Here is a 15375-nt window from a genome sequence, read left to right as displayed (position 1 = left end):
GTAGTTTAGAAAAACATGTATTTTACTTTAATATGCTTGTTTGAAAAAAAAAAAACTGGAGTTGAAGGTGGCATTAACACAATTTTCTAACAAACAAAACAAATGAGGATAAATTTTTTTTATTTTATATGCTTTTTTCAATGAGAATGATACATGCAGCATGTTTCGTGGAATTCTATGGTATCTATATAAGCACCTATTATCCAAATGCCTAATCAAAGTAATTTTTATAGAAATTATTTCATTTTTGCTGTTTCTAGGTCAGTCGGATCTTTTAGCAGGTCACGGTCAGGGTGGTGGTTCAGTGAAGGTCAGCTTACCAATCTCCCAATCAGCCTTGACCCCAGGGAACCAGTTTGTGGTGCAAACCCCGCAGGGACCAAAGACTATACGTATCGTGTCCACTACTGCCCCCACTCAGACAGTTTCCTCGGCGACAGGTAGTCAGACCCCGTCTGCCTCCCCGGCCGCCTCCACGGCAGTGTCTGGGGAGGGGATCAAGGTCTCTGGGGGTATGCTGGTGGTGGACGGCCAGGTCACAGGAATTCCAGTGTCTGGAAAAACAAGAATTATTTATAAAGGTTGGTACTAGACTAACAGTGAAATGATATTTGGCAAACAACTGCAAGAAATGAAATGATATTGCTATAGTGATAATACATTTATATATTCAATAATAAAACAAATTGTATTTTTCTAATACAATGTTGAATAAACAAATTATTCATCAACTTGGACTCTGTGCTATTTACCCCTGGTAATAATTCCACAAAACTATTCACCAGCAGCATTCAGTTTTCTTTTGCAATATATAACAGAATTTTACTTGTCTTATCCCAGTTAAAAATATGATTGGCCAGCACTTGATTTTCTTCTCAAGTCTTGACATTTTTAAATGATAAATCTGAGTTTAAAGTTTGTGGCTGTAATGGTTTGATACTATTCATTCATATGTTTTTGGGTTTTTTCCCTAGCTCCCCAAGGAGTGGGATCTCCTGGAGCATCCTCAGGGAAAACCATTGTCAAGCTGGTCACCACTCCAGACGGTAACAGAGTACTGCAGACTGTGGGTCAGCCTGCCATCATTCGAGCCATGGCAACCCAGCCCCCCAAGCCTGGCGCTACATCACAGCCAGCCATCATACAGGCGCCAGCCAGGAATCTAAACATCCTCCAGTCACCAGTCATAAGAGGGGCTTCTCCAGCGGCAAAACCTCAATCCAGGGGCCGTCTCATTCCAGAGCTATCTGCAGAGTCAGGTTTTAGTGGGTTTGTTCCATCTGGTCTTCAAGAGGGAATTAAATCCCAAGTACAGGCACCTCAGAGTTCTGTAACTGCTACCTTAGTTACAAATGTGGTGGGTGGAACACCTTCAGTGTCAGTCCCTTCACACTCAGTAGTTGCTCCTTCCCTTGTAGGGAATGTGAGCCCAGCTTCTGTTCAGAACCAACCCCAGCAAGTGATTCTTAGCATGATGCCAGGAGGAGACCTACTTTTACCAACCACTGTACAAAATATCAATCAAGTCATAGATAATGAGGCACATGCAGGTGTAAGTGGAAATCAACAAATCCAACCGCAAACAAACAATGAATCAGTGAACAGTGATGCAAATTCTGTTGTTAATCAGGTGATTGAAGACCCAAGTGTCAGTATAGCTCAGAAACGGAAACTGGAGAATTCTGAGAGTGAGTTGCTGGTACCTAACAAACAGTGGCAGGGGGACCAGACTGTGTCTGGTGGCCAGGACAGCTCTACTGTGACTTATGTGTCAATGGGTTCCAGTGCACCAACAGTAGTGTCCACCGAGTGCCCAGTCTCCAACCTCCCTGTGGTATCCACTGTACAATTAGTATCAGGTACACCTGTTGTCTCACAATTCCCAGCTGTGTCCAATGTTCTGATTGGCTCTAATGTTCAGATACCAGTGGTCAGCAATATACCGAGCAGCACAAATTTGGGTTCTAGTGTACAGCTCGTGTCGTCCCTTCCAGTGGTGTCCAGTGTCCCCACAGGGTCCAGCATTCAGTTCGTGCCATTGATTACAAGCAATGTGACACAACAGAACAGTCATGCAGTGGAAAGTCTGACAAGGAAAGGGAATTTGTTTGATAATTTAGAGACATTAGTACCAAGTGCACAACCAACAGTCGTGACAAATGGCATCTCCAACCAGAATCCACCCGCTCCGGGAACAACTCCGCCCTCAGCCCCAGCCCCCGTCTTCAAACTGTCACCTGAGGTCATGAACAAGGTGTCCATGTTTGCGGCGAACCTTCACTCAAACTCTCTTGCCAGCAAACTTCAGGGCTTGACAAAGTCACCCTCCCAATCAACACAGGTAAGGATGTTAATATAGTGTACTATGGTAATTACTGGTAAATCAAAGACTATGGATAGCTACCGTATTACAGTTATTAGTTGTAATGCAATTTGCATGCTTATATCTCTGGTCGCTGTGTGTGCTAGAGTGGTGTAGTTATTACATAAAAGAAATATACAGATAGAATATTTATAGTTGAATGTCTTCTTGTCATCCTTGTTACAAACATTTTACATCCTGCATGCAGAGATCTGCTTTTCTCATGCTTTGAAATGCATGTTTTAGAGTGGAAACTTGACCAACATTGTTTTGACCAATCCTCTTGCTGCAACCTCCAACCTCACTACCATAGCAACCACGATACCACAGCAACCGATCACACTGCTGCATGCTGGGAACTTGGAGCCCACTGCTTCCTCCCAGCAAACTGTGCATGTCACGGGGCCTCACCTCACTGCAGAAGAAATGGTGCAGGCCGGCTTAGTGCCTAAACAGGACCATGTTTGACAGCAGCTTCAATTAGATCAGCTTTTACTAACCAATCAAAAGGTTATTTAGGCATTGGTTTGTCATTTAAAAAGTCTCTAATATTTCTTGCTTTCAGTTTTAAATTAACCGTAATATTTGGCATTGTAAAATAAACTTTCCAATAGCCTAGCAGGCTTTTTTTTCTTTTAAATGCACACAAGTAGAGTTTTCCATTATACTTACTAGTATTGGGAGGTGTTGGGCATTTATGTTTTGATATTGATCTTTTGCAGCAAAAAAATTCCAAACCCTCTGAGAAAAACCAGCAGGACTGATGCGCCAGTAGCAGTGTGGGATGGGGAGGGGGATACAGATGGAAACCAGTCACCGTCATTGTGTCATTTATGTAAACGTTTGGCAGTATTTACAGTAATGGAAGGAGAATGTGTGTGCACCAGGAATATCATTTGGCTCCATGCTTTTACACCTGAACAAACTTTCTTTTTGTGTATTTTCTTTTATTCTTTTCATTCATTGTGATATTGTGGGTTTAACTCATCTCATATTTTGTGAAAATAAGTCCTTAAATTTTTGTCAGGTTAGTACAGTTGAATAGTTCCTGTGAGTGGATTTGAGTGTGAATGTTCTGTGATGCCATCCGGCAATGACTTGTGTGGAATTAACCCAACTTTTATCAAATGTCATAACTGTTAGGTCTATCATGATTTATTTTGACAAATGTTAAAAATGCAAGTTTTTATCTCAGTGTTAGTAATTCATTCATGTAAGTATTCTTGGCCTCAATGTAATTTCTATATTTGATATGATATTTGTTTGGAGGCTTTTGTACCATACGCTCCCTGTTGTGAACGATATACAATGTCAGCTGTTCTTTTCTGTGTGGTAGGGCATTTGTTTTTTAATATGACTAATTTCATGAGAATTTTACGACACATCTGAATGTAGCATCAATTTGTGTCAGTAGAAAATAAACAGTGATATGTGTTTGTCTTATTTCTTATTGATGCATGAAAAAGTGTCTTGTACATGTAAGATATGTGGTAGAGACTAGAACATGTGGAAGAGAAGAAGTCATCTAGAAGACTAAAAAAAAGTGTAGAGAGTAGGGGTCAAATTATGATATAGAATATGACAAAGGGAAAGTTTTGACTCTTGTGGTCTCATAATCAGCAGGTGAATTTAAGACTGGACAAATTCCAATGTCTCGCATTATCCCTCTTAAAAAACAAGTGTGTCTTGGTGAATTCAAGATGGGGCGAAACTGTATGCAAATTTAGAAGGGCAAAAATTACACGGGGTGAAAATAACCCAGTAATGCAGAAAATGTTTTAGTTTCGCAGATGAAATGTAAGGAACATGGAGAGAACATTCCTTGAGGAACGTGAGGTAGAGAACATTGCATGTTGTAGGGAATATGGTGAAAAAATGTGTCGGAAGATGATGTCGTAGTGATTCTTACCACCACTCGATTTTATGTGGTGAATTTTGGTCTAGATTTAATTTGCAATGGCAAGGTAAGGTACTTGTTTAGAAATGGTACTTGAGGAGAAACCAATGTAAAGTAAGTTTTTGGGGTTTTTTTCTTAAAATTTTGTCTCGATCAAGAGGCGTCTGTTTCCACCAAGGATGTTTCGCGTGACATTCCTTAATTTTAGATGATTTTAAATTGTAGATTATTTCTTCTTTATTTGCATTTGAGGTGGAATAACACACCTGGAAAAAGTCCCTCAAATTAACAGGAAATTTGTTGATAATGAAAGATAAAATTATATATAAACTGTACAAATGTCAAATAAACGAAAAATTTGCAGTTTGGGGATAAAAATGAATATCTAAAATAAATATTCCAGTAATTAATAACAAATGACCCAGCGGGATTCGAACTCGGGGTGTACGGATCACAAGTCCGACACTTTATCCAACGGCTATGGAATAAGTTTCGTGTCTCAGTTCATAAAATCCTTTTGATAAAACTAAATGTCGTTTCGATCAGCGGTCAGCCATTTTGTGATGATGTGTTATTCCACCCTTAACTTGTTAACGCCCAACATTTCAAGGTGCAATACCAGGCTATTTTTGCTGTAAGAATATTTTGAATTTTTCTTTCAATTGCGCGCAAAATGCAATTTTATGGTGTGTATATATATACTAATAGAAATGATGTCAAATAACATAAAATATAATTTTTGAATCACATAGTACAAATCTTCACATTAATTGTGAAGACAGAAAAAAAGAAAATAACGGAAGATAGGTCGCGACTGACCAGTGAAGGAAAATTGTGGTTTACGAAATTACACTATAATTTTACAATTTTGGAACACGTATAAATTACTTGCTTACTTCTCAATTAAAACAGTTTATTCTTAATGTTACTTAAATGAAAAGAAACGGACTTAAATGTATTTGATACATGGCTTGAAAAGCTCAAATCCCTAGTACAGAATAGTTTGAGAATTATTTTTTTTCGTTTGTAAATTGTATCTTTTCAAATACATTTGAACAATATTATTTTTTATATCAAAATAATTTGTTGATATCAGAAAATCTTTTTTAGTATCCGAAATTTGAATTTTTTAAATCAAATGATCTTCCGGTCTCAGAAAATCGATTTGATATCAAGAATTAGAATTGGTTTATTGATAACAACAAATCAAAATCTTTATATCAAAAAATTAAATCGTTTGTATTTTCTTTTATCAGAAAATAAGACTTGCATAAAATTATGTTCGACTTAATGATAGCTCCCTGTGACGCAACTTTTGTAATCTTGTCAGAAATTATGTTTCAAACCCGTAGATGCATGTAAAGAATATAAAAACAAACAACACATTTTAAAAAGCAAATCAAGCTTTTCTTGGGGCCAAGGAAGTATTTATTAATTATGTGAAATTTCGTTGCCATTGTTTTGAATTTCTGATATCAGAGAAAATCATTTATTGATATAAAAAAGTGGAATTTTTAATATCAGAGCATTTTTTGATATCAAAGACATCTCCGCTGGCGAAAGGTTCCTGATCCGCAACGCTCTTCCGGGCCTTGTAAAAAATGGAACAACAGAGTTCTTATCTGGGAGAGTTTGGAGATCATTTTAACTCTCCGTCTTTTAAAGTCTCTAAATAAACTCTCTTTTTAAAAGTAAATTACAAGATATTGCTAAATTAATGTGTTAAAGGTGATGTAATATAAAGGTGATGTAATATAAAGGTGTACGTTACTCTTTTTTAAATAATAACTGAAATGATACATTTCCAATCGTGGTAGAACAAAAGTGAGAAGGCTAAAAATACAAAACGTATCAAAGAAAAAAAAACATTTTTAAAAAGTGAGAAGAAAAAAAAAATTAAAAATCCGAAGCCTAGTATATCCAGAATCCCGTTTTCTGGGTTATTGTTTTTTTTTGGTGTTTTTTTGGGGGGTGTTTTTTTTTATGTTTGTGTTTCTTTCTTTCTTTTTAGGAGGGGTAATTTAAAATAAGTTTTGAGTTCTCTCAGGGAGTTGTCTTTTTCTTCTGTCTCAAATCAAAGGACTACGAACGATCGAAAGTATTGTCTCGATCTGTCTTTTTGTTAAATTTATATATGTATACGGGTTAATATTATTCATGCACCTCTTCAACTTTTATAAGAGATAGAGATAACGCCGTGTTTTAGGTTAAATTAGCTTATTTCACAATAGAATAAATTAGTAGAATCGCCAACTTGCTCGTGAAACAAACGTCTTTTTTTTTAACAAGTGCTTTATATTGTCTTTTTCAAAATTCAATCCATCCATCAGATTGACGAGGGGGGGGGGGGGGGGGGGTGACAGGGAATCCCTTCCTCCCCTGGAATTTAAAATTCAAACTATTTAAATGTTAAATTTACAACAAAAATATATAACCGAAAATAGGCCTAAAGCACCACCCCCTCTCCGCAAACAAAATTATCCCTTGGATCCACATTGTAAAAATTTGCTAGTTCCACGCATGCCATCCAAAATGCTTTCCATGGGGGAGGGGGCATATAATAATAAACCAGCATATGGTAAAAATGTGCATGATTAAAATTAACTTCTAAACTTGGTTAGTTATAAACTTAATCAAAAGACAATATTGAATCATATTTTTACTTGGACATTATACAAATACAAATACATGTACGTGAACTTATCCAAAGTCTTATTAAATCCATAGCACATTATAGATGTCTGACTTTTGGATTTTTATTCAAATAATAAATAAATATTTGTGAATTCTTCTTTGCAAAAAAAACAACCCCCAAAACTCCTTTTAGAAAAGTCCGCAGATTGCATATCATGTGAACTCTACTGAGTGCGCTAATAATCAGTTTGTTTAAAATCTAAACCAGCAATTCTTCTTATTCGTCTAAACCAGCAATTCTTCTTATTCGTTTATAAAATAAGTCAGCAGGAATGTTTACGTATTTATTCATTCCGTTTATATAGATATCTAGTTAAAAAAAAGACGATCGGTTACCTAAAGAAACAGGTGCCAAATCTGAGATCCTTAATTTGACATTTGACCATGTTGACTCTCCCGTGTTTGATTAGTGTTTCCTGAAAATGGTAAAAACAAAATAAAAAATAAAGATATAAGTTTATTAAGAAAAAAATATGCAAAAGGAAACATTTTTGTTTTTTTAATCTTTAGTGCTATATAATTATTACTAACTTTCTGAGATATTTTAAAGAGGGATCAGCTTCAGTAGCGGCAAAAGAAGTTATCTCCCGTTGCTCGAACTCTTCGGTGATTGAAAACCAGATGAGCTGCTGATGCGAGGATGATTCACACGAAGGCTTCTCTTTGCGTCCGATAAACAGATAGGAATAAAGCTTACAATCTTTAATTTGGTGAGCGGATTCTAGTGTGAGTTTTTATCGGTTGGTAGTGATTTGGAGTGAATTCTGAGACTTAGTCAAATGTGATGAAAGGAGAGAAAAAATAGCCGAAATCCTCTTGTTCAATGGCGGAGAAAACGCTATCGATCGCTGTGAATTTGGAATATTGTAAATAGATGTCACTGTAAGAGAAGACTTCATCCCCCGTGGTACGACCCCATGTCGCGTCCCCAGGGGCGGACTTCTCATGGACACAAGGAGGAGCAGTATGTGGGGCCATACAAACTGGAAAAGACCCTGGGAAAGGGGCAGACGGGTATGTACCTGCCTCGCAGCTATTGATAATGATATGTACCGGCACTTAATTTAGTCAGGCAATTTATTAATCTTTTATTGCTGAATCTATTTATAATATATGACTTTTTTTATGTACCAGATTGTATCAAAATTAATCTACATGCCCAAGATTTGTATTGGAAATATGCGCCATGCTCTGATTTTGTTCATTAAATCATTACCTGTTGATATCTTCTGCATCTGTAAAGATTGGTGAAAAACATATTTGTCTAGGACCAAGTACAGTAATAGATTTCCAGTTAACTTAATTTTTAAATGATTGCATGATACATCTTGGTGATGTAGGAAAGTACCTGACATAGTAGTGAATAAAGACTTGGTTTATTGCATCCTGTATGTTATTATAATAGATCCAGTCACTATCTGCACCTCATTTCCATACGATGTATGGTCTACAAACTTGTGAGTTGAAATAAATCAGCAACATATGTGTACATGTAGCTCACTCCACTATGTTAACATACAATGAAAGGCTAGAACTACGTGTATAACTTTTAATGTACATATTTATTTCCTATGGATATTCCATAATTATATTACTTGATACTTGAATGCATGTATCAATTATATACACTCTGAAAGTAACATTGCATCTTCCTTTCCTTGCCTTTATCTTGAAACGTTTGATCAGTTGTTGAACATGTAGGGGTATCATCACGGCCTAAAAATCAAATACAAGATTACAATGACCTTCATGTCCATTCCTAATTCTCAGCAAATAGTATCAACTTTTCAACCAGTTCTTGGTCATTCTCCCTTGACCAGACACATTAATGCATTAGACTTGCATGATAAAGTCATATCATTCCTGAGTTCCTGTGGTTGTACTTTCCAACAGACCAACACACTATCATGTATTATAATTGCACTAAATGGAGGAAAACATTGGCATCAGAGGACAAGCTATGGCACTGGTCAATGCTCTTGTTTATTAGAGAATAATCTGTATTAAATGACCATCAAAGTTTAAAATGCACGTTGACAAGTTCTGGTGACATGGTAGGTGAATCTTCCTCCACGGTGATTGCTGTGTATTGGTGAATGAATTGGATCACCATGACCAGTGAGTGCAGTGAGAGTTTTATTGATGCCTCACCTGTATCTCTGATTACAGGTGAGACAGATTGCTGGTGTTGATTTCTATTGATCAATGCACGGCTAATAACAGAGCCACAGAAAGACTAGACTATAGGGTTTTTATGGAAGAATTCTTGCATCAGCATTATTTATTCACAGAAACATGCTTATTGACATGGTCCATATGCGCTAATAAACTTATGATGTAATTCCCATAGGTAATTATTGGTGATATTGGAAAATTATTTGTATTTGTGAATATGATCATAAATAATGCAAAGAGGTAGATCCTTTTTGTAATGAATGAGGTGAAAAGTTCAGAAAATGTCCTATGACATTCAGAGGTTGAAAACAGATGTTTTCTGGCCAATTTCTTGTTTGTGTTGGTGTTCATCAGTTGTCAGAGAAGTATTTGGGGTAGCGACAGAATTCCTGATGGTAACTCTAGGTCTGGGGAGCTCTGTGACTTTTTATGTAGACCCAGGCCACTCCCGTCTCCAATAAATGCTCGACAAGAATTAGATAAAAACCATTAAAAAGTGTACTGTAATATAGCGGTATTATAATAGTCAAGAAAAGATAGAACAGTGAAATTATTCCTTAGATTTTTCGAGAGATATCTTAGACTAGGCTCGTAGCCATTTTCAAAAGTAAATCAGACGTGGACACATGTTCATGGTCCATTTGTGGTTTATGAGGAGATCCTAATAGGAGTTCAAAAGGGTTATTAAATCAGGAGCATATACAAACAACCATTATAAAAAGGAAAATTATATTTAAAAACCTCAAAAATCAAGATGCAAGCAGATTGAGCCAGGGAACAGCTGTGGCCCTCTACCGAATATACAAGACATCTGGGGAGAAAACAAAACCTTTAGATGATACTTCTACATCATTAAGAGTAAGAGGGGGAAAGAGATTTTTTACAACCGTGAGGAAGCTGTAAAGAACATCCTCTAACCCTCTGTAAGTACAGGGAGAGATTAATGCCAGAAGATGGTGCACATCTATGAAATTAGCCTCAATTCGATGGCATTGAAATATGTAATTGGTGATGATGAAATTTAGAGTATACAAAGATGTAAAACAGCCATAACATCTCGAGGAAATCTAATTGAAGGGGGCAGAAGAAGACGCTGGTTCTAGGATTAAAAAAAAAGTTCTTGATGGTGTGTTATTACAGATTTAAGATGCAGTGTAAAGAGAGATGTGCTCCATCACCATTGTATGATGACTAATGGGGCATATGTGTGAAAGGAACCGTGGGATATTTTTAATAAATATTGATTGCAAGCAATTTTATTGCAGTAATGACATGCATTTATCAATATTAAGATTGAGAGAATGCTGTAGCAGTGTTGGTGTCCACTGATGGATAGGATTAATATGTTAAATGCAAACAATCATAGAAAATTAAAATTTAAAATATTCATCAGATGGTTTTGCTTTGATACTTTGTGTGCAAAACCATTAGATTTCTTTCAGGTAAGCATTGTGCTCAGCCACACCAAGTTATCTACAAAAGTATATCAAAATGCCATTAGTTTTAGCTTGCCTGAGTAGAGCTTTTCTGATATGAACTTTCTTTGCTCTGGCATCATTCATGTCATTAAGCATATATTATTATCTTCTCCTCAAGAACTGCTAGACAGAAAGGAACAAAAATCGTGGCTTGTGCAATTTTTACAAAAAAATGCATGAAGAAATATTTTTAATTAAATATGCAAAAAAGATTTGATCTAAAAATAAAGTTCCGGATTAGTCAATTCCTCACATAGCCCCACTGGATTGGAAGAACGCTGCAGTGGAGTAGCCACATAATTTGTCCACATATGTATGTGGAAATAAAAAAAAAATTCTGTCAAGAAAACACAAGGATACCACATTTGGTAAAACTGATATTGAATCATTTAGAGTATTTGATGTACATATGCATGTAGTAAATATAATGATAGGTTTTGGGTCAAAGTGGGTAGTATTCTTCAGGTGAGCAGTGTGACCCAGAGACCTCTTGTTGTTCAAACAGTATTGTTGATAACCACTCAAAGTTTTAAATGAATGACGCCTGTTGATTGATGGAGAAGTGTATTTCACTAGTCTAAACCAGTACATTGCCATGATTCCTGTGTAAAGTGGTTACCGTGTGTCCTTATTTGACTCTCCTCCTGACCATGCTGTCTAAGCCGATTTAATGGGTTAGGTATCTATAGCATTATTTATTCATTTGATTCTCCAAAAAAGTAAGACTTTGTGAGTGACAGGAAGTAAAGTCCTGCGGTCTGTGATCAGACATTCCTATAGATAGAAATCAATAGCTCCCAGTCAGCCGCTCTCCAACTCTCCCCTCACACACACCACCGAGCAACCATCGGTTATAGGATATATATGTCAAATCAATTAATACTCATACCATAGGGACATATTTATCTGTTGTGGTAATGGTTGAAAGGGTGTTGGGGGGATGTACATGTAGTTTGACACAAGACAAACATTTAAACTTATTCCATCTAAACACTTAACAATTTTGTTTGGAGGTGCTTTCCATACAGATTGAAGATGACTCCAATATAGTATATTATTGTATCATTATATATCTCTTTTAAATGGGATAGATTTGCCATGAATATTATACAGTTATTAACTTTGTATGAGGGCTACATATGATTTTTGGACCTGAAGACACAAATGTTGCCGAAGGTCGAGCCAACAGTCCATCAAATCATATGTTGCCAGAAACCCTGGGTCAACATCTGTTTTATAGCCTTCACTACAGATGCAAGTATATTTTCAAGTAGCAACCAGTCCTTCATGTCGCATGTTTCCGTTCCATGTTTCCGTTCCGCCCAGATTAAACAAATATTAATCAGCTTTGCGCAGAGGTCTAACAATTTTTATATTGGACTGGCAGACTGATCAACAACAAATTTGGATAGACTGCACTTTACCGGTACGGCCGCCATTTGGTATCTGGATCCACGCATGACCCGGAGCGGCGAAATAACTTAGCAACGTATACACAGTAATGGGCGCCGCCATTTTATACATCATACAGTTAGGAAGATCTCTGTGTATCTGCATCTGAAGAGGTGACCATTATAGCATTGAATCATGATTTTTTGAAGTATACACTCTCATAACTGCAGCGGTGTGTGCATACAAATTGAGTAATGCGCGTTAGCGCGTTATGAAAATCTGTATGCACACACCGCTGCAGTTATGAGAGTGTATACTTAAAAAAATCATGATTTAATGCTTATATTTACATTTTTTTTAACTTCTTGCCTTGTCTGCAAATGTGATTAATACCTTAAAATTCCTATCTTATCCTAAGGGTAAGTTAATATTAATGGAAGAGCCACAGTAACAGCCACAAGCGTGAACTTTGATTTTCGCTTGTGACGTTGCAGTTTACAGCGTTCAACGTTTGTGACGTCATAATAAAGCTCGTCAATTTGACCTTTGACTACTTGTTGCATTTAGAGGCATTTAAACATCACGGAATTTAATGGAAAAACACAGTAGAATGTAAATATTATATTTATCAAACAAAGTGAATCATCATTTGGCAGGGTCGCATTATGGAGTCACTAGTAGAGTATTTGGGTCATTTACTCCTCACCATCACTTACACTCAGATTCTTCAGATCCCAATACAAATAATAAAAAATCAGGAGAAGTATATGTAGGAAAATGTTGATAAAATCGAAAACATGGATATATATGTAACAGACTACCATGGAAAAAATATTTTGTAGAGATATTATTGCCCAATATTAAACTGAAATGAATAATATATAAATAGGATTGGTTGCTTTGCAGGTGAATATTTACGTATATGTTGTTAAATATTTGATATTACCAAGGTAATATTTTGCGTACATTACGATCATGAAAAAATGCTGACATTTACTATAAGCCATTCTGCTGCAGTCTTATCCATTGGATTTTGTATGTCTCATGTAATGACGCAACTTGTGTATATGGAAAAAACAATAGCTATTATTGAATTGAGTCTCACAGGTAAAAAGATGACGTTAATAGACAATATGACCTAGCTTTGTATAATTTTATGATTCACTTTTTTGTATGGTTTTAAGGGTCCTCTACACACCTTGGAAAAGTCTGAATACAAGCCCATTCTTCTAAAATACTTAAAGACATGGATTTTTAGCATGTGTTCGACTTGAAAATGAGCAAAAAAAATTTCAATTTTGGGGAAAAAACTTTTTAAATTTTACCACTCTTCATGAAAAAAAAGTCCCGACAGTATTCGAACCCGGGACTTGTGGGTTGGTAGACTGAAGCTACACCCATTGCGCCACAGAGATAGACACCAATTTAGGTGACATAAACTGTTTCACAATGCATTAAAATTGCCATGTTGTGACGTTCTGTCATAAAAAGTAAACGTCACGGGGTGTCGAGGATCCTTAAGGGAAACAACAACCATGATAATATCTAAAATCACTCTAACAAAATATTTTTTTAAACACATAAAAGCATAGGTGTAGACATTCAGGTGATTGTTACTGGCCATGGGCCTCAAGTTATGTATGCACCCAAGTCCTCCTTCATGTGTAACCTAAACACTGATGATGGGGAGCACCCTGATCAGGGAGTCATTAACATAGATCTCTGGTCCCAGGGGTGGCTGGCTTACTAATGACAGGACATTTCTGTTTTCTGTCGACCAGATACTGCATATCAATATTTTATTGCTGGGCTCAGTGTTCTTCAAGTTTGAATGGAGATTTTGAGGTTTGTCTTAGAGTCCACTACAGCTTCATAACATAGGCAAAATCAATGGTTTATTTCATTAAGTGGAGAAGAAGCAAGAAGTCCACTGATGAGAATGGATCGTGCCTATGTAATTGTATCATCACTGCCGCCACGAGAGGAGTATTTAGGAGTACTTATCTCAGCCATAGAGAACCCTTTTTCTATGGAGGATTTAGTCTTAAGCAGTAAAAATTCTGTGTTCTTGTGTATACCAATTTCACTTTTCTACTTACGATCCAACATGTAAAATTCTGTCAAAGTTCTCTTTTTTAAAATTTCAATATATTTGCAGAAGTATGCACATGCTCCACAGGGTATGACACTTATTGCATTGTATGGCATTGTAATATATTATGTACAACAAGGAGAGGACTCACTAAGTTTTTGGAACTTGTGTCCAATCCTTTTGGCATTATTAGTCAATAAAATATGTTCAACTCTCTTGTGCTGACCTATTGATCGAGTAAAAGGATGGTGGGAATGACAAATCATATTACCTCAGAATCGGGACCGTCTAGTTGTCATTTTGTATAATAACGGAAATGCCCACTCTCTGATATAGAGTAATCTTTGTGACCAATTTTCTCATTATGAAAATATATTGATCAGTTTGGTTAACATTTATTGATTGATTTTTCTCTCATCAATATCACTCCAGGATACCAAATTTTTGCTCCAATAATTCAAACCCTTCAATGCGCAACCATGGACCTCCTTTTTTTCTTCCCCTAGCAGGTTTTATGTAAACCCCTATAGACATCCTTATTTCTCCCTATTCACTTCAGAATTCGGACCAGAGGTCCTTGGTGGAGGTTCAGTGACACAAATGAATAAAATGACTTACCAAGAACCTGTCCCATGGGCCACAGCTATAAAAAATTACCAACAGAGTCAACCGTAGCTCAGTACGTAGCTAGAGAGAACATAGTCAATGCAAGAAACGCAGAAAAGAGCTATTGATCAGTACTCTCTTCTGCTGCCATGAGATTATTTTAACGCAATATTGGTCTGTCATTCATTTCCTCAATTAGATGAAAAGTAAATATCAGGTTATATAACCTAGAACTGTCCCAGCTTATTGGCCAAGTTTTCATCTCTTTATGGGGGTAACTGGGAATTATGCATTCATCCTCTTGGCAAAAACATAAAAACTGCATATTAGTCATATTGATTCTCTCACAGTAATTCAATATTGGCAGAGAATGGCTTTGAACTTGGTCCCATAGATGGTTTACAGTAAATATGTCCAGGGAAAAAAAACAAATCAAGTGGGTCAAAGAAGTTTTTTTGTTAATCACTCAAACTTCTTGAATTTGTATACCACATTTTGTAATAATTAGCATGTGTTACTATACATTTATCTGTAAAAGACAAGATTTGACACCCTCCTTATTCAAAATGGTAAAAAAATGTAGTGCTAACTCTTTCTTGCTGGAAATCAAAATCCAGTTTGCTAGTTAGTGCAGGTGTTAAGGAATTTGTTGGAATCTACACCTGAAACTCAAGCTGTT

The 15375-nt window shown here is 36.4% G+C and overlaps 2 protein-coding genes across 11 annotated transcripts in view; both read left to right on the top strand.

Annotated features, from left to right (window-relative positions):
* Positions 1-3798, top strand: part of LOC105340520 (uncharacterized) — a 39712-nt gene extending 35914 nt beyond the window's left edge. For 3 of the 4 annotated variants that reach the window (XM_066083831.1, XM_066083832.1, XM_066083830.1), the window contains exons 26-29: positions 261-581; positions 975-2341; positions 2609-2872; positions 3085-3798. In XM_066083831.1, the coding sequence (XP_065939903.1) occupies positions 261-581; positions 975-2341; positions 2609-2830 (1910 nt within the window). In that variant the 3' untranslated portion in view covers positions 2831-2872; positions 3085-3798. The remainder of the gene's footprint in view (positions 1-260; positions 582-974; positions 2342-2608; positions 2873-3084) is intronic. The other variant, XM_066083833.1, reaches the window with a different exon arrangement.
* Positions 3799-7552: 3754 nt separating this feature from the next.
* LOC105340516 (serine/threonine-protein kinase BRSK2) overlaps positions 7553-15375 on the top strand; it is a 32205-nt gene continuing 24382 nt past the window's right edge. For 4 of the 7 annotated variants that reach the window (XM_066084026.1, XM_066084031.1, XM_066084027.1 and 1 more), the window contains exon 1: positions 7554-7967. In XM_066084026.1, coding sequence (XP_065940098.1) covers positions 7871-7967 — 97 coding nt within the window. In that variant the 5' untranslated portion in view covers positions 7554-7870. Of the gene's footprint in view, positions 7968-15375 lie in introns of all 7 variants that reach the window. The other 3 variants (XM_066084032.1, XM_066084028.1, XM_066084029.1) reach the window with 2 other exon arrangements.

Source organism: Magallana gigas, chromosome 5, assembly GCF_963853765.1.
Source record: "Magallana gigas chromosome 5, xbMagGiga1.1, whole genome shotgun sequence".
NCBI classification, from domain to species: Eukaryota; Metazoa; Mollusca; class Bivalvia; order Ostreida; family Ostreidae; genus Magallana; species Magallana gigas.
Note: the sequence above shows the minus strand (reverse complement) of the source record. Positions and strands in the feature narration are given on the sequence as shown.